This window comes from Rattus norvegicus, chromosome 18, assembly GCF_036323735.1.
Source record: "Rattus norvegicus strain BN/NHsdMcwi chromosome 18, GRCr8, whole genome shotgun sequence".
NCBI classification, from domain to species: Eukaryota; Metazoa; Chordata; class Mammalia; order Rodentia; family Muridae; genus Rattus; species Rattus norvegicus.
This window is the reverse complement of record NC_086036.1, coordinates 56,742,741-56,767,144: the sequence shown is the minus strand read 5'-3', so window position 1 is coordinate 56,767,144 and position 24,404 is coordinate 56,742,741. Positions and strand designations below refer to the sequence as shown.

The 24,404-nt window shown below is 52.2% G+C and overlaps 1 protein-coding gene across 1 annotated transcript; it reads left to right on the top strand.

Annotated features, from left to right (window-relative positions):
• Window positions 1-5,845: 5,845 nt before the first annotated feature.
• Cdx1 (caudal type homeo box 1) lies at window positions 5,846-24,175 on the top strand. Its single transcript, NM_001419633.1, has 3 exons — window positions 5,846-6,389; window positions 22,469-22,614; window positions 23,088-24,175. The coding sequence occupies exons 1-3, from the start codon at window positions 5,945-5,947 to the stop codon at window positions 23,316-23,318; spliced, it is 822 nt and encodes a 273-aa protein (NP_001406562.1). The 5' UTR covers window positions 5,846-5,944; the 3' UTR covers window positions 23,319-24,175.
• Window positions 24,176-24,404: the final 229 nt, after the last annotated feature.

Below are 24,404 nucleotides of genomic sequence, written 5' to 3'. Positions count from 1 at the left end.
TAGGCTTATCCCCCACACAGATTGGAGTTCTACTTCACAGGAAAGGGCCTGGGCACTGAGCCTGAGAATCTGAGCCAAACTCAGTGGCTTCTTAGCCGTGTGACTCTCAGAATGCCCAGAGCCTTGGGATTTTAAAATAATGGCTTGTATGCCCACCTCACATGCTGTGAGAGGCAAGACTCATACAGGTTTAGTGCAAGCCTAGAGGCAAAACGAGAGGAATATTACAAAGGATAACCGGTCCTCAGGCACTCCCTGGGGCTGCTGTCACAGAAGTCCATGATCAGGGCTGGAGGGAGGCCCCTCCACCCACTCAGTTTATAGCCAGCATAAGGCATTGTGACGGAGTGGTTCACGCCCCGGCTATATGATCCTGCAGTGTGGGCACAGATGCCATGGCAGCAAAGGCTTGGCCCAAGTTTTATACCGTGTTCTATCCTAGAGTGGTCCAGACTGCATAACCCCCAATACCTCCCTCACTGTCAGAGCAGGAAGCAGGGCTCTGTGGGGTGTGGGCTGAGGGGCCGGAAGGGGAGCCCCCATGGGAGAAGTCCCTGTGGACCAGCTCAGCACAAGCAGCTACCACAGCTGGCTCTCCCACGCTCCTGGAGCTGCCCTGAAGTCTCCCGGGGTAGGCACAGGGTGTGAGGAAGAGCACACACGTCCCAGACCTTAACGCAGTCATCTCAGGTGTCCGGAAGGACGTCCTCTAGAGTAGTCTACTGGACAAGCTCAGGAAATAGAAGGCTTGAAGGGCGGTGCCTGAGCTGCAGGGAACTTTACTCTAGCCTGGCCTCCTTCCTTACTTCATACCATGAGTACACAGGTAGATCCTCTACCTGTAGCTGGAAAGTCAGAGTCTTAGGGTAGAAATCACAGCATGGTGACACTTGGAGCAAGTAAGGGAGGGCATCAAGGACATGAGTCACCTTCAACAGAGATCCTTACTGGGTCAGGCCGTAGTTATCGAATCATGCCAGGAAAGCAGGAGATTTGAAGTTCAAGACATGCCCATTCATACTAACCCCTAACCACCCCTTTCTATGCTACCTCAGTGTCCCCAGACCACAGGGCACTATGGTCCATCCTACTGCCATGTACAGAAATCTCAAAGAAATGGGGCAGTAAGAGCCTTAAAGATGATATTGTTTCTCTCTCGTGGGAACACAGGTTCTCAAGGTCCAGACCGGGTACAGAACCTGCTTGAAGGCACACAACACGGTCTTCCATGGGGTCTCTCACCCCTACTCTCAGGCTGTCCTGCTTCTCCCATCATGCATCTGCATGAAAAGAGTTAGTTCACTGAACGCCAACCACGTGACCTGCCTCCCCAACCCCCTCCCCGGAGCTCACAAGCAAACATCAAGGAAGCAACAGATAATAACACTAGTTTGTGGTTGGTACAATGAAGAGAGATTGAGAAGTTACTGAGTTGGGCAGATGAGGGTTCTTGCTCAGGTCTGTCGAAGCTCCTTTGGGGACTATGTATCTCTGCTCAGACCTGGGGTTGAAAGGCTACCCATGAAACCAGAATGGGAACAGTGTTGGAAGCAAAGGGACCAGCCTTTGCGAACTCTTTGAGGCTAGCAAGACCTTGAAGTGGTAGATCAGAAGAGAAGGGGGAATGCTGGGATGGGGAGGAGAAGGGGGTGGTCAGCATGAAGGCCTGAGGCTCTTGGGAGCCTGGCTTTTATTCTGAGGCCTGTAAGCCACTGGAGCTTTGCGTGCACAAGACCAGGTAGCTGAGGTATAGCGTAAAGTTTAAGGCTGGGCTGGGTTCCTGGGGCAACTGTGAATCAGAGTTGGAGCCTCTAGGTTCTCTCCGAGCTTTGACCACTGAGTCTCCATGCCTACTTCCCTGTCTGTCTGCACATCGTCGGGCATAGGACCCCTTCTGAGGAGGACATCCTGTGCTTGTTCTGAGCCCTGGTTCTGATGTCTTCTTTGATCTCTGGTGTCTGGAGAAGGAGACTGCCTCTGTTTCCCAGAATAGTGGCTTCTGTCACCAGAGATGAGGCAATAAGGGACTAATTCCTCCTGTCATTCTCTAGAGTGCCAGTAGGTGGCGACCTCATCTCTAGCGGAGCGGGAGAAGTGGACAGGTCTGTCTGGAAGCCAAAGGCTCAACGCTGCCTCTGAAACACGGAAAACCATCCCCACTTCTGAGGTGAACCAGGGACCCTGAGAAGGGTACTAACCTCCCCTAACAGAGCAAGGATGAAACTTGGCTGGCCCTAATCTGACGTCTAGAGAGGGGCTCAGCAGGCTCGGGGTGGGGGCACGGCGGGTCTGACACTAGCTCTGGTGCCCTCTGGCTTCTCTAAGGCAAACCATTTTCAGCAGTAACTGAGCCCCAGACCTTTCTCTTCCAGGGCCATAAACCAAGTTATCAGCAAGATCTTTATGAGGCCTTCATCTGGGCACCCCACCCCAGGAGGCCCTGGAGTGAGAGCAGCCCAGAGGGAGAGCTTCCAGGGGGAAGCGGGGGAAGAAGGAGGGGCCCAATAAACAGCCACGCCTAGAGATAAGGGGCTGCCTGAAGGGAAGAAGCTGCTTCAGGATAGGCAGGGCCGGTCCCAGTGGTACAGCCATCAGTGGCTACCAGTCCCGGCCGGCACATGTGAAACTGGGGTCCAGGGGCTCAGGATCAGGTGGCAGGTCGGAGGTGGGGGTGTAGGGCACTACAATCTCAGATTTAAATAAGGTTATAATTCCTTTGGTTAAGGAACTGAGGGAGCCGTGTCTATGATGCTAACGCCTCTACCCAGGGGGTCCACCTAGGTGTGAGGGTAAAGAGGGGGCGGGGAGAGGTTGTAGAGGCTCTTTTGCTGAAGAAGCCTGAGGCTGAGGGAGGAAGAGGAACCAGTAATTTGTTTAAGCAAAATCCAGCTAACAAGTTGTCAGGTGGGGAGACAGACACATTCAGGGTCACTCTCTGTGCTTACCAGTCAACCATCTCTAGAAGGAAGATCAACTATCAGCTAGGTCACTGACTTGCTGTGTGACCCCAGGAAGGTGACTTTACCTCTCTGAACTCATTTGTTAATCTGGGGGGAAAAATGGGGATAGCAGTCGCCTCTATTTCCCTGGATGGCGGTGAGGATGACTGAAAGTGACACATACTTGATGTGAGGCGTCATTCTTAGCACCTGCTCAGTGCATAGAAGTGCCACTGTCACAAACCAGTATGCTCTCTCAGAGAGAGGCAGTGACTACTCAGAAAGGGTAGTGCAGCCCAGGAGCACCTTTGAGGGTATAGCATTGGGCACCCCTCTGCAGCAGGCTCCCCAGTCTTCTGGGTTTCCTGGCCATGCTTCTCCCTGCTAAGGTCCCTTGTCACCCTGACCCATCTCTAAGCCACTACCAAGTCCCAGCTGTGTCTCAGTCACTCAGGTGGGTGACTTTTCAGGTTGACTTCCTGCTTCCCACTCAGGACTGGGTTATCAGTCCTAGGGGAACACACAGGCCTCTGCTCATACTGACCGCTGGACTACAGTGCCCTTGTCCACTCGCCCCAACTGACGTGTGAGTCACCTCCTCCTGCAAGAATTCTCAGGCTTGGTTCCTGACCCAGAACCAAGATGCGACATCCCCATTCACTGTGAGCATTTAGTTCACACCCGGCCCCCAGCACTGAAGGCACGGAAGGAGAGGCTTCATTCCTTACTGATTATGGTGCCAGCATGGTACAGCCAGGTGGGTTAGCCTGTACATGTCAAAGGGACAGATATGAGCAAAGAAATTACTAGTCCCAAATGGCAAGCCTCTTGACTAGGGCACCAATCTCCTTCTTTCCCCGGAATGAGATCCTCACTGAGGATGGCCAGCAAGCCCTTGCACACCTCCCTTGACAGTAAACTTGCTCTCTACAACCCCTGCTTCATGCTGGATGTCCACTTCGTTCTGGACAGGTAGGTTAGACTCTGTGCCTGCAGTTCTCTCCCAGGTCTCTGCTCTCCCCGCCAGGCCTTCCTTCCCACAGTAAGGAGCAGGCCTGGCTACCCCAGCTGAGAGCAGAATTCTGCCCTCCTGGTCTATCTCTTGGTTGTGCCCTCACTGGAATCCAGAACTCCAGGTGTCTTCTGACCTGAAGATGTGGTGTCATTTCCCCTCCGACCCCCATGCTGTGACACTTATGTGTTCATACAGTGCACAGTCATCTGTGTTGGTGACAAGTAGCTACCTTCCCCTCTCTTATTAGCAGCCTTCATTATAAAGCATGAGCTGGAGTTTGCCCTTTCCTCCTTGAGCCTGCTTCCATCCATTCAGTGGGCAGTTTCCCTTGAGCAGGAAGGGGACCGATAGGCTCACTACTCTGTGTCAACGTGACTGACCGAGGACACCTTCACGGGCAGGTCATCTGTGCAGTCACTCAGGGCTCGGCTGAATCCCACCACCGTGAAATCCTAGGTCCTTTTTGAACAGCCTGACACGTTCATTGTGCTCTGCATCCGCCAGCAAGGTACAGCATGACCTTGACTTCCCTGCCTGGCCCTGTAAAGGGAAGGAAAGTCTAATGGCTAAGACCCGAGTCCACCTTGCTTGAGGGCATCGAAGATTCTGCACATTTCATGGCCCCGGAGCACCAGAGATCCGATCTCAGAGGACTCCTCTGCACAGTTCCCGCCCTGGCCCATAGCCTTCCTTCCCGAATCCCTCCCCACTTCCTCAGCAATGCCCTCTTCCTACTCCCTCTACTCTCTCAGCTACCCTTCCCTGCTCAGGTAGCTGTGGAATGCCTGCCTGCCTGCCTGTCTTCAATGGAGTAGGAAAGAACACATGGATATTTAAAATGCCAGCAGAATCCCTTCCTTTACCAACGAGGATCATCAAGCCAGCTGCAAAATCACTTTCCTTCCTTCCTTTTCTCCTTCCTTCCTTTCTTTCTTCCTTTCTTTCTTTCCCCCAATCAGTCGGAGTACACTGAATATAAACTGAATTAATATGATACATACTCAGAAATCTGTCCCTGTATTTTAGAGACTCAGGCTGACATGTGTAGGGGTAAAATGACATGAAGCCTGGAATTTGTTTTTAAATTGTTCCAAAAATGCTTTAGCGGGGGGAAAAAAGGCAGTAGATAAAAAAGAGGTGACAGAAACCCGATAATTATGGAAGCTGCAAGGTGGGTTCACCATGCAACTCAGTGTATGCGTATATTGGGAACATCTCAACAATGATAGGGAAAAGGTAAGTAGACCATCGAGAGTTTGTGAAGTTTCCCAAGGTGTCCCCAGAAGACGCCCTGGCCCACATCTTTGAGAATTTCTCTGGGGAGTCAATAAGGGAAACAGTAGCTTGCAGACTGGGTATCTGCATATGCACATTCCCACAGCTTTCATCTGGGACCCGAGGGGTCGTGACCCCTACCCCCCTCCCCCGAAAGACTCCCTCTACCTTACAGACGGAACCCCGTTTGAAGTCAGCCTTGCTCTCCGCCTCACCTCAAGCTGGTGGTCACTGCTGACAGCGCCACATACTCCCTGTGCTGTGTGAGGCTGGCCTACGGTCGTGCCACCACCCCCTCCCTGCCCCTGGAGACAGTTTCTCCACCTGTAAGCCGGGTGGGTGGTGGGGAGATCCCCGCGACCACCGAAGGAAGAGTCGGAACACGAAGCTGTGCCTGGACCATCACCCAGGCCGCGCCCTCTGGGTCCCCAGCCCTCTGGCCCATCCACCTCCCGCTTAGGGCGGCAATTTGTCTCCTTTTGAACCCCCTCGCCCGACGGGCTTCCCCCTTTGATTCGCGGCCCCGAGGCTTCCCCCCGCTTTGAAATGCAAAGCCGCCTGGCTGGGGCCGCGGACGGCCCGCGGCTATAAAAGGCCGGGGTGGGGCGGGCGCGGCGGCGGCCGCGGGTCCAGGTGAGCAGTCGCTGGTCGTCGGGGCGGCCGGCCGGCGCGGCGGCTCCAGGGCCCAGCATGCGCGGGGGACCCTGCGGTCACCATGTACGTGGGCTATGTGCTGGACAAGGACTCCCCCGTGTACCCAGGCCCCGCCAGGCCCTCCAGCCTCGGCTTGGGCCCTCCGACCTACGCGCCCCCGGGCCCGGCGCCCGCGCCCCCGCAGTACCCCGACTTCGCGGGTTACACGCACGTGGAGCCGGCACCCGCGCCCCCTCCGACCTGGGCTGCGCCCTTCCCTGCGCCCAAGGACGACTGGGCAGCTGCCTATGGTCCGGGCCCCGCGGTCCCCGCCGCCAGCCCGGCCCCGCTGGCCTTCGGGCCCCCTCCGGACTTTAGCCCAGTGCCCGCGCCTCCCGGTCCTGGTCCTGGCATCCTGGCGCAGTCCCTCGGGGGTCCGGGAGCACCGTCCTCGCCAGGAGTGCAAAGGCGGACGCCCTACGAATGGATGCGGCGCAACGTGGCAGCTGCAGGCGGCGGTGGCAGCGGTAAGGACCCTTCTCTCCTGTCTGAGTCTCCAAACCTGGCAGGTGCCCGGCGAGGCCCAGGTCTCCCTCTTTGACCTTTGCCCTGGCCCTGATTGACTTCTCAAGTGTGTGGCCCACGACCACTCTTGCCCTGGAGAGTCATATTGTTTCGCCCTTCCTTATCTCTGGGCTTTGAGAGTTTTGAGTAACCCAACTGAATCCTTGTGTAGAGCTGAGGAAACTCTACAAAGAGAAGACATTGGGTCTGTGTAAGTGGTAAGGCCACAATGAGAAGGCCAGACGCCAAGTAGCAGTACTGGCGCTGCCGATCTTCCATAGCTTCTTCCAGTCCTAACCCTGCCACACACACACACCCAAGCACCTAACTGCTGTGGGAATGCGGATCTTCTTCCCCTCAGGACCAACTGGTTTCCTATCCTACAGTGAAGAGATAGGATCCTTTCCTTTGGTTGACGGAAGTTCCCATTGGTTGCATAGGAACAGGGGTCCCTACCTAGCCTCCCCAGGACTCTCCCTGAACTCTTGACCCCGGGGGAGGGGCAGTAGGAGCAGTTGGGAAGGTGGCTGCTGTTTGGTTCCTCAGCCTGTGAAGCGCCTGCAGGCCCTTCTGATCCACCCTCTTCAAAGGCAGGGGAGGGGGCTGGACAAAGGCGCAGCTTAATGAGGGACAGCCGGACCTTTATGGGAAACCCCCCCTCCCCTTTGTCATGTAACTGCCTTTGCTTTAGCTCAGTAGTGACTCCTGTTGGCCGGAAAGTGAACAGGATACTTCATTGTCCAGATTGTGTTTGGCCAGTCCTGACAAAGGCCACCTGGCCTTGAGGGCGGGAAGCTGGCCTGCCTACTCTTTGATGTCCGACCCCTGCTTCCCTTCTCCCAGCTGGGGGCAGGCCTGGGACTTCCTCCACCTCCTCTCCCTTCCCTCCATTTCTCCCACACACCCATCTACTCCCCTGGGTAGCTGCCAGGAGGGTTTGATCAGTAGCTTCAGGCCTTGGTTGTAGTCACACCCTTCCTTAGAAGTGCAAGGGACACAGAAGCTCTTGTCTGTCTCCGGGGATATTTGAGGGGCAAGGCTGTTCTCTTCTGTGCCTTGAGTAATAGCTAGTAATATGGAAGTCTTATACAACATATTGCTGTCTCCCCTGCCTCCCGCCCCCCAATTTGGAAGGTGAGCAAACCATAGTACCAAGATGGTAAATCCTGGCCCAAGGCCACAGCTAGGAACTGGTGGGCCACACTAAACACCATACCAGTTCTAATCCTCTGTGCAAGCGATTCCTGGGTCTCTGTTTTACAGTCAGTGAAAGAAGGGACGGGGGAGGTTACATGTTGATTTATACTCTGCTTCAAGCTATAGAAAAGAGTCTTGAAAAAAAGCTGATAGAGATGAAAATCTTTTGGAAGACTGTGTGTGTGTGTGTGTGTATCTGTGTGTGCGTGTGTGTATGCATGAGTGTGAATGTGCGAGTGTGTATAAGTGTTCATGTGTGTACGTGTGCATGAGTGTGCACGTGTGTATGCATGCATGCGTGTGCATGTGTGAGTGTGTGAGCACGTGTGTGTATGTGTCATATGTGCATGTGTGTGCGTGTGCATGTGTATGCACATGTGTGTCTGCATGTGTGTACATGCACATGCGAGTGTGTGTGAGCCCTGTGTGTGTGTACATGTGCATATGTGCGAGTGTGTGCGAGCATGTGCCTGTGCTTGTGTATGCATGTGTGTGTGTGTGAGTGTGTGTGTATGTGTGTGTATGTGTGAGTGTGTGTATGTGTGTGTGCATGTGTGAGTGTGTGTGTATGTGTGAGTGTGTGTGTGTTTGTGTGTGTGTGTGTTTGTGTGTATGCATGTGTGTGTGTGTGTGCGTGTGTGTGTGTGTGTGTGTGTGTGTGTGTGTGTGTGTGTGTCTGGGGGCAGTGGTTGTTAGTGAGTAGGTGGTGCTCTGAAGCCTGATTCATGAATGCAGGGGAGGAGCTTTACATTGGATGACAGGATAGGAGATATAGGGGCCTTGCCCCAGCAGCTTGCAGTCTTCTTTGGACGTCTAGGAAGGAAGGCACCTTTCTAATCTTCCATTAGTGGCTTCCTGTTGGTCAGGTGGCTCAGAAGGATGAGGAGGTTCCCCTCAGGGAGAGCACTGGAGGAAGATCATTGGTGTGAAGCTGTATGAACAGGAGGGAGTAGGCCAGTGGAGTAGTTGTCAAAGGAATGGAGAGTCTGATAACTTGGGGTGACATGAGGAAACCTCTTTTACCTTTGGGCATGACCCTGCAAACCCAGCTGCACTCCTGGTCACCTGTCTCTTAGAACACTGTTTTCTGCATGCAGACGGGGCCACCAATGTCCAAAGGCAAAACGGTTTTTCTCTAGGAGTCGAGGCCAGGACTACAGGTTTGGATTTTAGGAAGGGGTTTTTCAGGAGCCAGATTAGACACATTTGACAAAAGACGCAGGAGTCTGAGCCTTCTGGCCTGCTCAAACCATGTGACTCTCACTAAGGCTCCTCAAGTAGAGCAGAATGAGAGCTGAGGGAAGGGTATAGACTCCCCAAGGGAGAAGCCCTTCACCCTCTTTCTTTGGCTCAGTTTCTCCTGGGCACTGAAGGTACAGGCTCCCAGAGGTGACTCTTATGCTGTGGTCTGGGAGAGCTGAGGGAAATTCACTTGCCTGCCTCACCCTCCAGTTCACGGTGACTCTGTCCATAAGGTGTTCAGCCTGCTACCTTCCTTCTTTTGAGCCCCAGAGAGCCTAGAATATCTGCACTGGACAGTTGAAGGGCAGATGTGGGGTCCAGAGGTTATAAGATCCAGTGCAGATGAATCAGCTTCAAGTTTTTGTGTGGTTTCCGATACCACTGAGGGTGGACAGCACACTCCCTCCTCAGGCCCGAGGCTCTACAGCACCAATGCTGCTCCCCACCCACCGCTGGACCCCACCCCAGGCCACTCCCTTTGGCCTCTATGCTCCAGGACCCAGCCCTCTTTGAACTCCTCAGGCCAGCCAAGTCCTGCTTCAGGCCTTGTGTACACATTTGGTTGTTGTAGCTGTTTCTCTTCCCTCTGACTCTCTGCATGCTTGGCTCCTTCTCGTTTTCCATTCATGGCTGAAGGAGGCCCTCTGTGACTCCCAAGTCACACTCTATCTCCTGTCCTCTGCTGGGGGGCCTTTGAGAACCCTGCAAATTTCCGACGTTCTCGCCCTCTTACGTTGTATGTAATGTTATCTGCTCCCCAAAAGGTCTGGGGCTATGTCTGTCTGACCTGGGAATGGTTGGCACCAGCTCCATGCCTGGCATCAAGCGTGTGCTCAGTTAGATGAGAGAACCAGGAAGGTGAAAGGAGAGGAGACATCCCTGAAGGGGAGGGGAGGGGAGGGGAGAGGAGAGGAGAGGAGAGGAGAGGAGAGGAGAGGAGAGGAGAGGAGAGGAGAGGAGAGGAGAGGAGAGGGATGAGAGCTCAGCTTCCACAAGTTTCTAGAGTCTGTCTCTGGGGTCTGGACTAAGGACTGTCCAGACAGCATTTCAGGATGGTAGTCAAAGACTGGATGCCTTCCCCACACTTGGTCAGTGCTCCTGACTCGAAGCCGTTGGAACAGTCAAGGCCAGGCTCTGATTTGATTTGGTTTTATTCTAGGAAAGGGTGCTGGACATCTAAGTGGGGAGGCAGTGAGCCCCAGGTAGGCTGCAATCCAGGAACACAGCATGACCTGGTTCTGAGGGAGCCATGTCACTTCTGAACCCAGTGGCATCTACAGCCCAATTTAGTACTGAAGATATTCTCCCAAAGGTTTGCTTAGAAGCCCAGGGACTTATTGGAAACGATTAGAAGTTGAGGCTTGGGAGTCTTAGCTCTGGGATTCCAATTCTTTTAGATGCCACATAGCCAGAGGTTTGTTAACCTGTATCCTTCTTCTTCTTCTTCTTCTTCTTCTTCTTCTTCTTCTTCTTCTTCTTCTTCTTCTTCTTCTTCTTCTTCTTCTTCTTCTCCTTCTCCTTCTCCTTCTCCTTCTCCTTCTCCTTCTCCTTCTCCTTCTCCTCCTCCTCCTCCTCCTCCTCCTCCTCCTCCTCGTCCTCCTCCTCGTCCTCCTTCTTTTTCTTCTCCTCCTCCTCGTCCTCCTTCTTTTTCTTCTCCTCCTCCTCCTCCTCCTCCTTTTTCTTCTTCTCCTCCTCTTCCTCCTTCTTCATGGTTTTTCAAGACAAGGATTTCTCTGTGTGGCCCTGGCTTGGCTGTCCTGGAACTCACTTTGTAGACCAGGCTGACTAAAACCCAGAGGTGCCCTGTCTCTGCCTCCTTAGTGCTGGGATTAAGTCATGCACCACCACAGTCTAGCATTCTGGTTACTGTTGTTGTTTTAAAGGATTTTATTTATTAGTTTGGGAAGCTGTCTGCCACAGCTTGTGTGGAGTTCTGAGGACAAGTGCATAGAGTCGGCTCTCTCCTTCCACCTTAGCAGAGGGTCCAGGAATCAAGCTCAGGTTGTCAGGCTTGAGTAGAAAACGCTTCTACCCACGGAGCCTTTTCACTGGCCCCCAACTCGGATAATTTCTCGCAGCCATGGTGTTGTTAAAACACAGCCAGCCCTGGGCAGGTAGCCTGTGCTCAGTGATCACTCCTGGCAGGTGTGAACAGGCCTAAGCTTCACACTTTCTGAATCTCATCCTGGGACCTTGATCTGCCCTACCCTCTCTTCCCTCTACAGCTTCTCCAGCAGTTCAAATGCTGCTCCTTCTCCACGGCTGCCTTCTTCAGGAAACCCTCCCTGACTCACCCCACTCCAAGTGAAGGATAATCATAGCCTACTGATGGCCCCTTGTTTTAAAAATCTTTATTATATCTACTTCTATCAACTTGCTTATTCCTGCCAATTGCCATCTGTAATCCTATCAAAAGCCAGTCCTAATCAACCCTCTCCAGGTCTGTTTTGCACATAGTAAGAGTTCATCATGTAAGCACTCTGCAAAGATCTCCTTTGGGGCCTACTTAGGCCTCATAACTACCCTGAGAGATGAAAGGCTCTATCACTGGACACATTTTACAGATAAAATCGAAGAGGCCTAGAGAGGCCACGTGGCCTGCCCAAGCTCACACAGCATAGGGTATGACAACATACAGTTCCAGCCAGGGTCCACAGCCTGCCAAGGGTTTGTCAAACAAAGCAACAGTCTCAAGGACCCAACCCAAGATCTCTCCTTGACTGCCTGCTTTCCAGCCAGTGCCCACCCAGATGAGGGGAAAAAGAAAAAGAAAACGAGGCCAGCAGGGAGGAGCTGAATGAGGTGGGAGGGAGAAAGGGGGAAGAAAGAAGGAGAGGGGGAAGTAGGCCTGGTGGGCTGACTCTTTAAAGCAGGTTTTCCCTGCAGCAGAAGCTGCACCTGACACCTCAGCTCTCAGATGTAGCTGGGAATGACCTAGTTAGAAAGTGGCTGGAGATTTTTTTTTTTTGTTGTTGTGGAACGTGTGTCCCTTTTCCCCAGCGGATCTTGTGCTTAGAGCCTCAGGAGCCGTTCTCACATCCAGACAGTTTTGCTAGCAGCAGGGGCCAGCTTTTGGGAAGGAAGTCCTCTTCTTCAACAGGCCTCTGGGGACAGGCCTGGAGCTCCTGGGATTCACAAGCAGCCATAACATCTGGAGTCGGGGTCATTGCCATGTGTCGCTACCCTTTCCCTGTGTCTCCCCTCAGCCCTCATCTTGGCAGGAGCAGGGAGGAGAAGCCTGAGCTTGCCTCTTTGTGTTTGCCACCCTCAGGCCTGCCTGGGCTCTGAAATCAAGCCCAGACTCCCCTCAGCCAGAGATTCTGTTAGTTCTCTAGCCACAGCTTGTGCCCCCCACCCTCCACCCCAGTACATCCTTCCTTCCCTTATCCATTCTTCCAGGTAGGCAGGTAATATTATTCTCTTTTGTGCTGAAGGTTCCGTTGGGTGATGGGAGGTATGGTTGAGCAAAGGTGGGATCTTTACCTGCCCTCAGAGAACTGGAATTCAGCTCCTCCCTCAGCTCCTCCATCCAAAGGTTTTTGCAGAAGCCATTTTCTCTTTCTGGAGTATTATTCCCATATAGGATATAGAAGCTGCTTCCCTCTCAACCTTCAGCTCTTGGCCTATAAGCCACTCCCTCCAAGAGACTTCCCCAAGGCCTAGAAGGTCCACCCTCTAACAACTTGGCCCAGCCTCAGGTCTTTATCCGTGGTCCTCCGCGTTCCCGATCACAGTTGGTAGTTGTTTGATTGTCACAGGAGCACAGACCAGACTGGTGCTAAGCACCCAGGACACTCTGTGCTCAGCCACTCTTCCAAAGCAGTATTCCTGACCCTAGAATGGGACGCTTTATGACTGGCTTTGAGGTCATGAGGAAGCAGGACACCAGGCAGGAAGGGCCGTTTTGGAGGCTGAGCCCTCAGCAGAAGGGGCAGAGTTGTACTCTGGACTGAGGGTCCTTGCAGAATAACTTTGGAAGAATGAGAACAGTGGCAGGAGCTGCAGCTAGTGTGACCTCAGTGTAGTGAGGCGAGCTAGGTAGCTTGGGCTCCTGGTCCCCGGTGGGCAGTGAACTGGCAGTGGTGTCTCATAGAGCTTCCTGTCACCGGGAAAGCATATCAGATCTGAACCATCTAGCAGCCAGCTGCCAGGACAGCAGTTGAGCCCTTGAAATCTGGTCACTGCCACAAAGAAAACAATAAAAACGAAACCAGAAGGGTTCTAGTGGCTTATGTGGGGATGTACCAGCAGCGCATGGCCAACCTAGGTGAAGTTTTCAGGGACATCTGACTCCAAACTTCTAAGATTAGTCTATGATTTGATGAGTATGAATGTTTTCCCATGCGTGTCCCTAGTGCCTGCGGAGGTGAGAAGAGGGCATCACATTCCCCTGGAACTAGACTTACAGATGGCTGTGAGCCTCCATGTGGGTGCAGGGAGCCCAGCCCTCTGGAAGAGCAGCCAATGCTCTCAACCTCTGAGCCATCTCTCCAGCCCAAGACTCTAAAATTCCTTCTTTTTGCTGCCTGAAGCCAGGTTGGGTTGTGGGCCTCAAGGAAAATATGGGGGTCAAGATGCACAGGTTACTTGAGAGCTGCCGGGTGCAACCAGGATGGATGACTCTTGAGTGGGAAGAGGAGGTGGTTTAAGGGGTTACCGATTCCCTCTTGGGGCTTCCTCAGACTTGGTTTGCTTAACCCAATCCTGCCAGCCTCATCCTTCCTCCCGGACTCGTGTGAGCAGCCATGACAGAATAGGCTGTAGTTTCCCTTCAGCCAACATGAGGGTGAACGGTGGGCTTAGGAAGCCCATGGCTCCAGAATGGCTTCTAGTGTCCTGAGGACAGGCAGGGCCGGAGCTGCTGCAGCAGAGACCCTGCTACAGGTGACACAGATGGGAGAAAAGGCTCGAATTGAGATCGCACAGCAACTGATGGCATAGTCAAATCTCCTCACTCCAGGGCGTTCTTTGAAATGTCTTTCCCATCAGGCAACATTCCTCCTGTTCCTGAGGGAGCGAGTGCTCCAGCATCTACTTCTACAAATAGCTCAGTTCCGCTTTTTGGGGGGGCGGTGAGGGTGGGGGCGGTGTCTGTAGCCCTTTGCCCTTTACAACTGTTTTTCACATCTGTGTGCTGGACAGGGAGGTGACCCACGAAAGCTCAAACACTTCTCTGCTCCTTCCACTTCCCAGCTCTTAGTGCTAGGTCTGGACCCTTAGTGAGCACCCCAGCCTTCGAGGATCTTGAATGGCAGAGTGCTAATACCACGGGGGTGCTCATCACCTGTCACTTTTTGGTAGCCCTCTTGTGTGAATCTGGATGACACCCCAGGGGTCTTTAAAGTTATTTGCGTGCTCAGCAAACTTGGAGTTCTTTCTTCTCATCTTTTCTGTACAAAAGATGGCCACTCTCTCTGTTCTTGTCCATCTCTGATGTTCTTCCTCGGTCTGCACAAGGCCTGGAAAAGGCATTGGCCAATGTGCTCAAGGGGTGGCAAGGAAAGTGATCCTCCAATACCTTTGAACCCCTCTATCTTTCTTTCCTTCTCTTTGTTCTTTGGCTCTGCAGCTGTCCTCATCCCATGACCCAGTGACCTTTCTAAATCTGTTCTCTCATCTCCATCTTGAAGCACCATCCAATGGCTTCCTTTCCCACCTCCCTAACCATCCCCCAAGCAGGCACCACAGACATAGGTGGGCAGGCCATTGCCCCCTGCTCTACAAGACTGGAGGGTGTGTGGATATGCCCTCCCTATGCGTGTACCTGGGTAGTGGGTGAGTAGTGAGGCAGACTCAGAATTGCATAGAACTTGACCGTCGAGAGCCTGTGCTCTGAGGTTGTAGTTCAATGGAAGAGTGCATAGGTAGCATACATGAAGCTCCGGGTTCCACACCTTGATGCTGACACCCACCCCTCATCAGGAAAGACTGAGACCCACAACTGAGGCACTTGTTAAGAACACTCCAGCTGGAGCTTGCTAAAGATGAGAGGGCAGAGGTGTAGCTGAGAGGAAGAGTGGGGCTTGGTCCTCAGTACCATTACCCCCCAAAATGGTAGAACTTAGCATTAGCAAACTCCCATGTGTGTGTGTGTGTGTGTGTGTGTGTGTGTGTGTGTGTTTGTGTACATGCCTGGTGGGAGTGTCATCTTAATGTACAGCCACAGGAGGTGGCCCACCCAGTGAGAGGTCACAGAGGGTCTGGGGTTGAGGCCCACAGCCTGATAGTCAAGAGTTAGTTAACACTTGGAGCAACAAATCCAGGAGTGTTGACCTAGAGACCATTTGGTTTTCTGGGAGTCAGTCTGTCTTGGAGCAGAGGCCAGGCTCTCCTTGTCTGCCCGGGGCTGGATAAGGTCCACAGTACAGGCTGCAGCAACACTATCCTGTCTTCCAGCTGGGCAGGCCTGTTGTCTAGGCTCTCAGACTGGGAGATCAGCCTTAGAATTCTTTCGGCAGTAATAACAAACACGATCTAAAAATCAACAAACACTGGGAGCCTCCTGCTTCCAAGTTGGAAGGAACCTTACAAATGCAGCATCCCAGTAGGACACAGCCCCCATTTCCTGGCAATCGTACAGGGGTCACCCCATCACCATCAGGAAAGAATGAACCCTATCTCCCTCTCTGTGTACCTGCTGTATGCCAGGTATTGCACAGGGAGCCCTCCTCATCCAAGGTACAGCCCTGTACATCCCAAGGCTGGAGAGGATTGGGGAAAACCATTCTCTCTGTGATGGGTTCTCGTGAACAAATAGAGCTAGCTTTTAAAACATGTCTACTTACGTTTGTTTGGGCCTTGAGGGTCCCAGGGATGGAATTCAGGACATCAGGCTTGGCAGTAAACAACTTTCCTGAACCGTCTCCACATCCCTAGACCGGGAGTTAAATCCCATTGCTTTTGTTTGCTTGTATGTTTTATGTCAAAAACTGGATACATAGCTGGCGTGGTGGCACAGGCCTTTAACCCCAGCACCGGGGAGACAGAGGCAGGTGAATCTCTTGTGAGTTTGAGGTCAGCCTGGTCTACAAAGCAAGTTCCAGGACAGCCAGGGCTGTTACATGAAGAAACGCTGTCTCAAACAACAACAAAACAAGAAACCTAAGCAAACAAACCAAACAAAAAGCCAAGGTGTTGAGGCACACACACAAGTGTTTGGCCCGTGGCCACCATGATTGTCCTTAATGGCTATCTTCACATTACAGACTCAGAAAATGGGGCCCAGAGATGGGCCACCCTGGCACGGACATCCATAGAGGAGTGCTTGTTCAAACGAGCACATACCAGAGACACTTGGAGAGTCGGCCAAGTATCAAACCCCAGGAGCCAGTGTCAGCTCTACTCACTCCAAATCTGGGGGCCAGGACTCTCAGGACAGCTCACTAGGAGGACTGAGGCTAAAGGGCAGGCACTGAGAGCTCTGCTGGTGGCTTCTCTAGACCTCAAACTGAACATGCTTTAGACATGTGGAGATGCATTCACGCCTCTCAAAGCAGCCTGTCCTATGGGGATGAGACCTTCTGCCTATGACAACCAGAGCAGAGGGTAAGCCTTCCGTTTAGGTGAGTGAGTTAAGGCTCTGGCACTGTGCTCAGTCCTGAAGGTCTGCACCCACTCCCCTTACCAATTCTCACTGGCATCTTGCCTACGAGTTACTCATTCTGAGCCTGGGAGTGGCCGGCCCCTCATCAGACACCTGTTACAGGAGCCTGGACTTCCCCCCAGTGTCCCCGGAACCTGTAAATCATTCACCCTGGCCTCTTCCCTGCTCTGTCCCTTTCATGTGCCACCTTGCCCTTCCTCTCTGGGTTCCAGAGGGGACTCAGATGCTCACAAATGGTTATCAGGGAGGATACAGGCTTGAGCCCTGTCCAGAGCTTCAGAACTCAGGGCTCCTGACTGTCACTGCAAAGAGTTTCCAAGGATGAGGAGGGGCTCACAAGGCCCCACGTCTGGCTGAGGAACTGTTGGCAGCTGATGGCCACTGAGAAAAGGAGAGTCATTCTTCTTTGGTGTGGCCACTATAGGTTGCCCATGCCCCAGTAGGTGAACACACACCCACACACATGCAAACAGCACTAAGTGGACTCTGGGTTAGAGGAGAAGGAAGAGGAAGAAGAGAGGGAGGGGGCAGATGTAGGTGGGAAGGAGATCTTAGGGGAGCTGGAGGAGGGCACAGGGGTAGATATAATCAAAGTCTATTGTATTTATGTATGAAGTTTAAAAGGATAAGTAAAATCTCTTTACAAATGAGAGTTCAGAGCTGGGAATATAGCTTAGTAAATGGTATCTTAGCATGCACAAAGCCCTGGGTTCAATTCTCAGCATAAGCCGGTGTTGTAGTATACACCTGTAATCCTAGTACTGGGAGGTGAGACAAGAAGATCAGGAGCCTAAAACCATCCTCACTGTAGAGTGAGTCCAGGGCCAGCCTACAAAGTTAATTAAAGTGCAGGCTCGGTGGTGCACATCTGTCACCCTACCCACAAGAGGTCAAGGCAGGAAGTTTTCAAATTCAAGAATTGCCTGGGCTACAAAGTGAATTCAGGGTTTGCCTGGACAACTCCGTCTCAAAGTTTAAAAAGTATAAAAAGGCCCAGGGGATATTATCCTTGTGGTAGAATGCTTGTCTATCATGATCAGGCCCTGGAGTCAGTCTCAGTGAAACATACGTGCACATAGGCATGTGCATGTACAATCGCATGCACATTCACACGTACACACAGAACATATACAAATAATGCATTGGACATTTGCACAATGAACACTGAAACCCTCTAAAGTCCAACACCCCCTGCTTTCTGCCTTCACCTGCCTTCCCAGAGGAGGCAACTCCTGTTGTTGGCTTCTTGTATTGTATATATCTTCAGGAAAACAAAAACTAACCAAAAAATTATACACATCTACTTTTTTTTTTTTTGAGACAAGTTTTCCCTGTGTAGCCCTGTTTGTCCTGGAGCTCTTTCTGTAGACCAGGCTGGTCTCAAACTCAGAGGTCCACTTACCTGCCTCTGCCTCCAGAGTGCTGGGATTAACGGTGTGTTACCACTACTGCCCAGAATTATGACGTACTTTTGAAGCTTTTTTTTTTTAGATTTATTTATTTATTGTATATAAGTACACTGTAGCTGTCTTCAGACACACCAGAAGAGGGCATCAGATCTCATTACAGATGGTTGCGAGCCACCATGTGGTTGCTGGGATTTGAACTCAGGACCTTAGGAAGAGCAATCAGTGCTCTTAACCACTGAGCCATCTCTCCAGCCCCTGAAGCTTTTTTTAAAGATTTATTTATTTATTATATATAAGTACATTGTATCTTTCTTCAGACACACCAGAAGACAGCATCAGATCCTATTACAGATGGTTGTGAGCCACCATGTGGTTGCTGGGAATTGAACTCAGGACCTCTGGAAGAGCAGTCAGTGCTCTTAACCACTGGGCTCACTTTTTAGGTTTTTTAAAAGATTGTGAATTTTCGTGTGTGTATATGAGCGTGTGTATGCTCATAAACAGATGTGTTCACCTGTACCTCGGCTTGTGGAGACCAGAAATTAACTCAGAGTATCTCTCTTTATTGCTCTCCAACTTGTTTTTTGAGGCAGGGTTTCTCACTGACCCACAGCTCAGCATTTCAGCTAGACTGGCCAGCCAGTGAGTCCTAGGGATTTACTTACCTCTACCCTACACTGGCAGAACTGGAACCACAGGCGAAGGAGCCACTGCGGCTGGCTTCATAGGATCTACACCCAGGTCCTCACGCTCTTGTGGCAAGCATTTCCTGAACAGAGCCATTTCCCCAGCGTGGGAGCAGGCTTCTCTCACGGCCTCCTGCATCTTGCTCCCTCCTACATACGTCTTAACTGTTGCTTAGTGCTCCTCTCCATTGGTCTTCTGTGTCGTAGCTCAGCTGCTCTCTACTCGTGGACCTTGTTTTTAGTCTTGTGCTAGTAGTAACATTCTCTGCTGTGGGCAGTTCTAGGTGAGGTTATGTCCTAGAAGTAGAGCTCGTGGCCAAAAGCTCTGTGCATGCAAAGCCGGACCACATAGTGGTTAGTCGGGTCCTGGGAGGGCTCTCCAGTTAGTGCTCACCCTCAAGGATAGATGTGAGTCCCTTGTTCCTGGGCCATATAGGGAATCAAATGTTTTGTTTGTTGCCAGACTGTTCTCTTAGAATCAATCTATATTCCCTTTTTTTTAATTGGATATATTTTTTTAATTTATATTTCAAATGTTATCCCTTTCCTGGTTTCCTATCCATAAGCCCCCTATCCCTCTCCCCCATAAGGGTGTTCCTCCCCCATCCAACCCCCGCTTACCACCCGCCCTCCCATCAATATTCTTTAAGCAGCTGGACTACATAGAAGTTTGCCAATAGGTTCCTATTCCTATCAACCCCTCTCTAAGCCTATGGACTAGGGTTCCACTGACCCTGGTGGGGACAGAGGTACTGAAATGCAGCCAACAGCCTGTATTGTCTAGTTACCATTCTCTCTGTTGTGGGAAAAGCCAAATGGAGATCAGGTTGCCCTACTCTCAGCACATGTCATCACCAGGCTCATGGCCTCAGTGAGAGCAGTTTTCTGTGTCCTGGCTCCCAGCTGTGAATGACCGTTGTGGGTCCCTTGTGCTTACCACCAGGAGTCGGGGTGACAAAGACAGACACAGAGACGGGGCAATGAAGATAGGTACTAAGGGAACAGTTGCTTTCATGACCGAACCTGGGCTCTCGCAAACAGAGCTCCATCTGCTGCCTCAATCCTCTTGGAGACAGCTGGGAGTCTTCCTGGCTTTTGAAAGTTCTAGCCCAAGCCCATCAACCACAGTCCAAACCAGGTTTTACAGTCTGCCCTTGCCATGGTCTGACCCTCCATTCCAGGGAATGGACATAGAGGTGTGGTCTGTTCTGTAAGCTTCTATTGCTACACTTAGGGTGCCCGGTAGCTCAGTGGTACTTAACTAGGGTGAGGTTGGAGTTGTGTTTTGGAGGTAGTCGAGAGAGCTCTAGACTAGAGGGTGACCTTGACTGCAGGGAGGTTGGAAGTGCTTGGCCTTTCAACATTATTTTGTCTTTATTTTTTTTTTCTGGAGCTAGGACCAAATCACCTTTTGACATGAAGTAAGAATTATAGAGTACATAGAATAAATTAAGTAGTCTGAAGATGTGTGGGACCACATTTATAGTTACCACAGAACACTTGTGATCCACAATTGGACATGCCTGGAAGAACTCACAGACCTCTTATTTAGAACTCCAGCAGCCACATGGCCACCCTAAAACATGGTCTTGTCATCTCTAAGATGGCAAGGGACTGAAATCCCAGGGCTCCTGGCCTAGCCAGTGATCCCAGTGGGCTATGGGTTCAGAGCCCAGCTAGGGTGTGGTGGTAGTAGCCTCAGGGAGAGCTGTTTCTGAAGCAAGATTGACTTTTCTAGGTCAAGGAGGAGCCGTGCTTGGAGCCAGCACCTCAGCAACCTCTCCCTCAGCCCCTCCTCTAACCAGGCCTGGCACGGAACTGCAGGCTGTCCTGAGCTGTCTCTGCTGTCAGGTGGTACTGTGAGCCTGGTGCATATGGAAATGGCCAGTGTGGTTCTGCTGCTCTGGCAGAAGCCCAGGGAGATGCCTAGGAACAGCTGCTGTCTCCCATTCCCCACAGAACCACTTGGCTGGAGAAAAGCCTAGGTCTTTCCTGCCAGGCTGTGTGGGATGGAGGTGGGCCCAATGCAGGTCTTTAGTGCAGGGGCATGGGTAGGGTGGGGGAGAGCCAAGGTACAGAGCAGGGAGGCCAAGGCCAAGCTGTTGGTGGGCGCTTGGCAGGAGGGGTTCCAGGGTTATGGCACGATCCGGTGTTCCCTAGTGTGTGAGCATGCCTGCTGTCAGCAAGCACCTAGTTTAGCCATGTGTTTAACTTCTTCCAGGGAAAGCTGGGGCTCACCCAGGCCCCATACCATGATCCTTGCCCCAGACAGCCTCCTAAGCTCAGTTCCAAAGACAACCCTGATGTTAATAACCTCAGATGGTCCTAAGTCCAGCTCCTGGCCCAAGCAGCACCATCTAAAAGCCAAGTCACCACCCTCTTGTCCTGAGACATGGCAGCCCCCTGTCCCCACTCTCCACACAGCTGCCGGAGAAACATGAAAGCCTGCAGCAGACACACGTCTCCTCTGCTCAGAGCCCTGCAACAGTTCTCCCATTACAGACAGAGGAAAAACTAAGGCCCTTCCCTTGACATCTGTCCCCACCCCCCTTCCTCTTTGTTCCCCTGTACCACCAGCTTCCTCCTCACTCATATTCCTACCTCAGGGCCTTTGCCCTCCATGTTCACTTCGCCAGATTCTATTTCTCTGGGAATCTGCCTGTTCTCTCTCTCTCTCTCTCTCTCTCTCTCTCTCTCTCTCTCTCTCTCTCCCTCCCTCCCTCCCTCCCTCTCTCCCTCCCTCTTCCCCCCCTCTCTTCCTCTCTTTCTCTCTCTCTCTCCCTCTCTCTCTCCCTCTCCCTCCCTCTCTCTCTCTCTCCCTCCCTCCCTCCCTCTTACCCCCCCCTCTTCCTCTCTCTCCCTTTCCCTCTCTTTCTCTCTTTCTCTCTTTCTTTCACTCTCTTGCTCTCTCGCTCTCTCTCAGTTAGGCTTCAAACCACTGTGTTGGATTTTCGTTTTGTGAGTTTTTGAAGCTAGAGTTCCAGTATGTTACCTGTGCTGCCCTGGTTTTGAATTGTTAGTTTCAAGTGACCCAGCCAAGTAGCTAGGACAGTAGGTGCCTGCCACCTGACTCTGAAGTTCCCACTGCCAACTTTGTAGGCTCCCCATCTTCCTTCTTTTCCTCAAACTAATTGCCAGCGAACAAAGCAAATGCTTTCCCTTTTTATTTTCTTTTTGTCTGTCCTCTCCCCCTAGCATCCAAGCAAGGACTTTTCATTTTGTTCCCTGCCCACCACAGTGTGTAGCTTGAGACAGGAACTTGGTTTGTCCAGTGGAATGAGCTAAGTCACTGCACACGGAACATAGGGGGCGTATGGACAGCTCGGCTAGATCAGCCCTAGGGCTCCCGATGCAACCCTAGAGTAGGGCGTGGCATTTTGAGTGTTCCTTCTGGGCTCCTTGCAGACCCTAGCATCTACCAGCAGCTCTAGGCCTTTCAGTCTTACTTTGGGCTAGCATTCAGTAGAACTGGGAAGCCCCCAATCACAGGGTACTTCCAAATCCTGTTTTCCCTCACCATTGGATCTTTCTTGCACAGGAGGGAAGAGCGTCTGGGAATCCCCTTTATCCTTAGTCTACCCTCACCAGCCAGGTGTTCCCTCACCAGCCAGGTGTCCTCTAACTAACCAGGTGTCTCCTGGCCAGTCAGGTGTCCCCTTCGTGACTTATGCTCAGACTTATGGTCTGGGGACCCCTGAGTCAAAACCCATCTGGGAAGTTTGTTACCACACAGCTCTGAGGCCCTCCGAGTGAACAGTCAGGGAATCTCCTGAAGCCTCACTTTTCACAGCTGACATAGCTGGCTTCAGACCACAACCTTGTCATCAGCTTCCTGCCAGAGGTTTCCTGGTCCTCCTTGAGCATCCACTACACTTGCCTTCCCTCATTGCCCTTCTGCTCCTCAGGTAAGACTCGGACCAAGGACAAGTACCGCGTGGTCTATACAGACCACCAACGTCTAGAGCTGGAAAAGGAGTTTCACTACAGTCGGTACATCACCATTCGGCGCAAGTCAGAGCTGGCTGCTAACTTGGGTCTCACAGAGCGGCAGGTATGTGGGCCCTCCAACTCAGCTCAAGTAGTTGGGCTTTCAGGTTGCCATGCATGGACAGAGCCCACAAAAAAAAATAAAAAAAAGGTAGTCTCCAGACTACTGGCACAAAACCACACACTGAACCACTGCCATACCACCAACTAAACCCAACATTATTCCATACACACAAACAGACATATGTATGTGTGCGCACACACACACACACACACACACACACACACACACACACACACACACAGAGGCTACAGTGGCTGGTGATCAATGCTATTCAAACCCAGAGGATGGGCAGTCACAGAACATGGGGGCTCTGGAGGACTGGGGCCTTGTAGGAGGTTTCAGAGAAGGGTGTCTAGAGCACAGGGAGAATGTATTTTAGTGGTGACTGGAGCAGAAAGTGGATCATGAAGACCACCTCTCCCAGCCCAGCTCCTTCCTAAAATCTGCAGCATAAATTCTCTGCAATCCCACAGGTAAAGATCTGGTTCCAGAACCGTCGGGCCAAGGAGCGTAAAGTAAACAAGAAGAAACAGCAGCAGCAGCAGCAGCAACAGCAGCAGCCCATGCCTCCCACACAGTTGCCCCTGCCCCTGGATGGCACCCCCACACCATCGGGGCCACCCCTGGGGAGTCTATGCCCCACCAATGCTGGTCTTCTGGGCACCCCCTCCCCAGTGCCGGTCAAGGAGGAGTTTTTACCCTAGCCCCTTCCAGCCTGGGGTCCAGGGATCTAGGGACTTGAATGTTGGACACCTGGCTATGCTGGGGCCCAGGGAGCCTGAGTTCCAGCCCTGCTGCTGACCTTTGGGGTCACTGTGGACAAACTGCCTACCTAGGACCAAGTAGCTTGCCCACTCCCTGCCTTCCGTTGGCTGGGTCGTGTGATGAGCTGGTTGGACAAGCGCTTGTGTCCTAGGCCACAGGGTCATGGGGAGGCCCAGTGAGAAGTCTCAATCACCTGGAGATTTTGCAAGATTCAGAGAGCTCAGTGAGCTGTCAAGACAAGGTTGAGGCTCCACTGTCTCCTCCAAGGGTTCCAGAGTGAGGTGGGAGGCTGGTGCATGGGCCAGACTGGCCTGGGGAGGAGTCAGCATTGAGAGAGGGTGGTACACAGGAGAGTAGACTCCCACATGAAGCACAAGGAAGATATCTGTCCCGCCTGTCCCCTCTTCCAGCCTCAACTTTGCTAGCCCTGTCATCCCCTGCTCTGGCTCTCCCCAGCCTGGAGGTAGCCACAAAGCCATCAAGACTGGGCATGAGGTGGAGGCGATTGGCCATGCTCTTGCCCCCTCCTTAGCACTCCAAGGAGGCCTGCGGATGGAAAGGAGGAAGCCTCTCTGGGAAGACTATGAGTCAACCTTCCCGTTCACACCCACCTTCCCACAGGCCACCATCACACCTCGGGAGCCCCCAGACCATGGAGAACTCATACCTGTACGGGGGTTAAGTAGAGTGGAATCTCTTGGATGCAGCTTCAGGAATAAGATTTTTTTTTCCCCTTTTAAACAATTTATGAAAATCAGACATAGCATTAAAGGAATTTTTTTAAAAAAAAGTTTAATCACTGACGTCCTTTCTCGTGATTGTGTGTCTCTTCTTCCTTCTGTGGTTTCCCCCAACGAGGTCACCTTTAAAACTAGGCAGATCAAACAGGACCCTGCCAAGACAGGTCTGGGGCTGAAGAGACAGCTCTTTGTGTGAGCGGCAGCTCCAGCGCCCACCCTGTCCACCTTCTGATCCGTCAAACTTTCACTCAGGCTGCTCCTTCGGCATTGTCGTTCATACGGCAC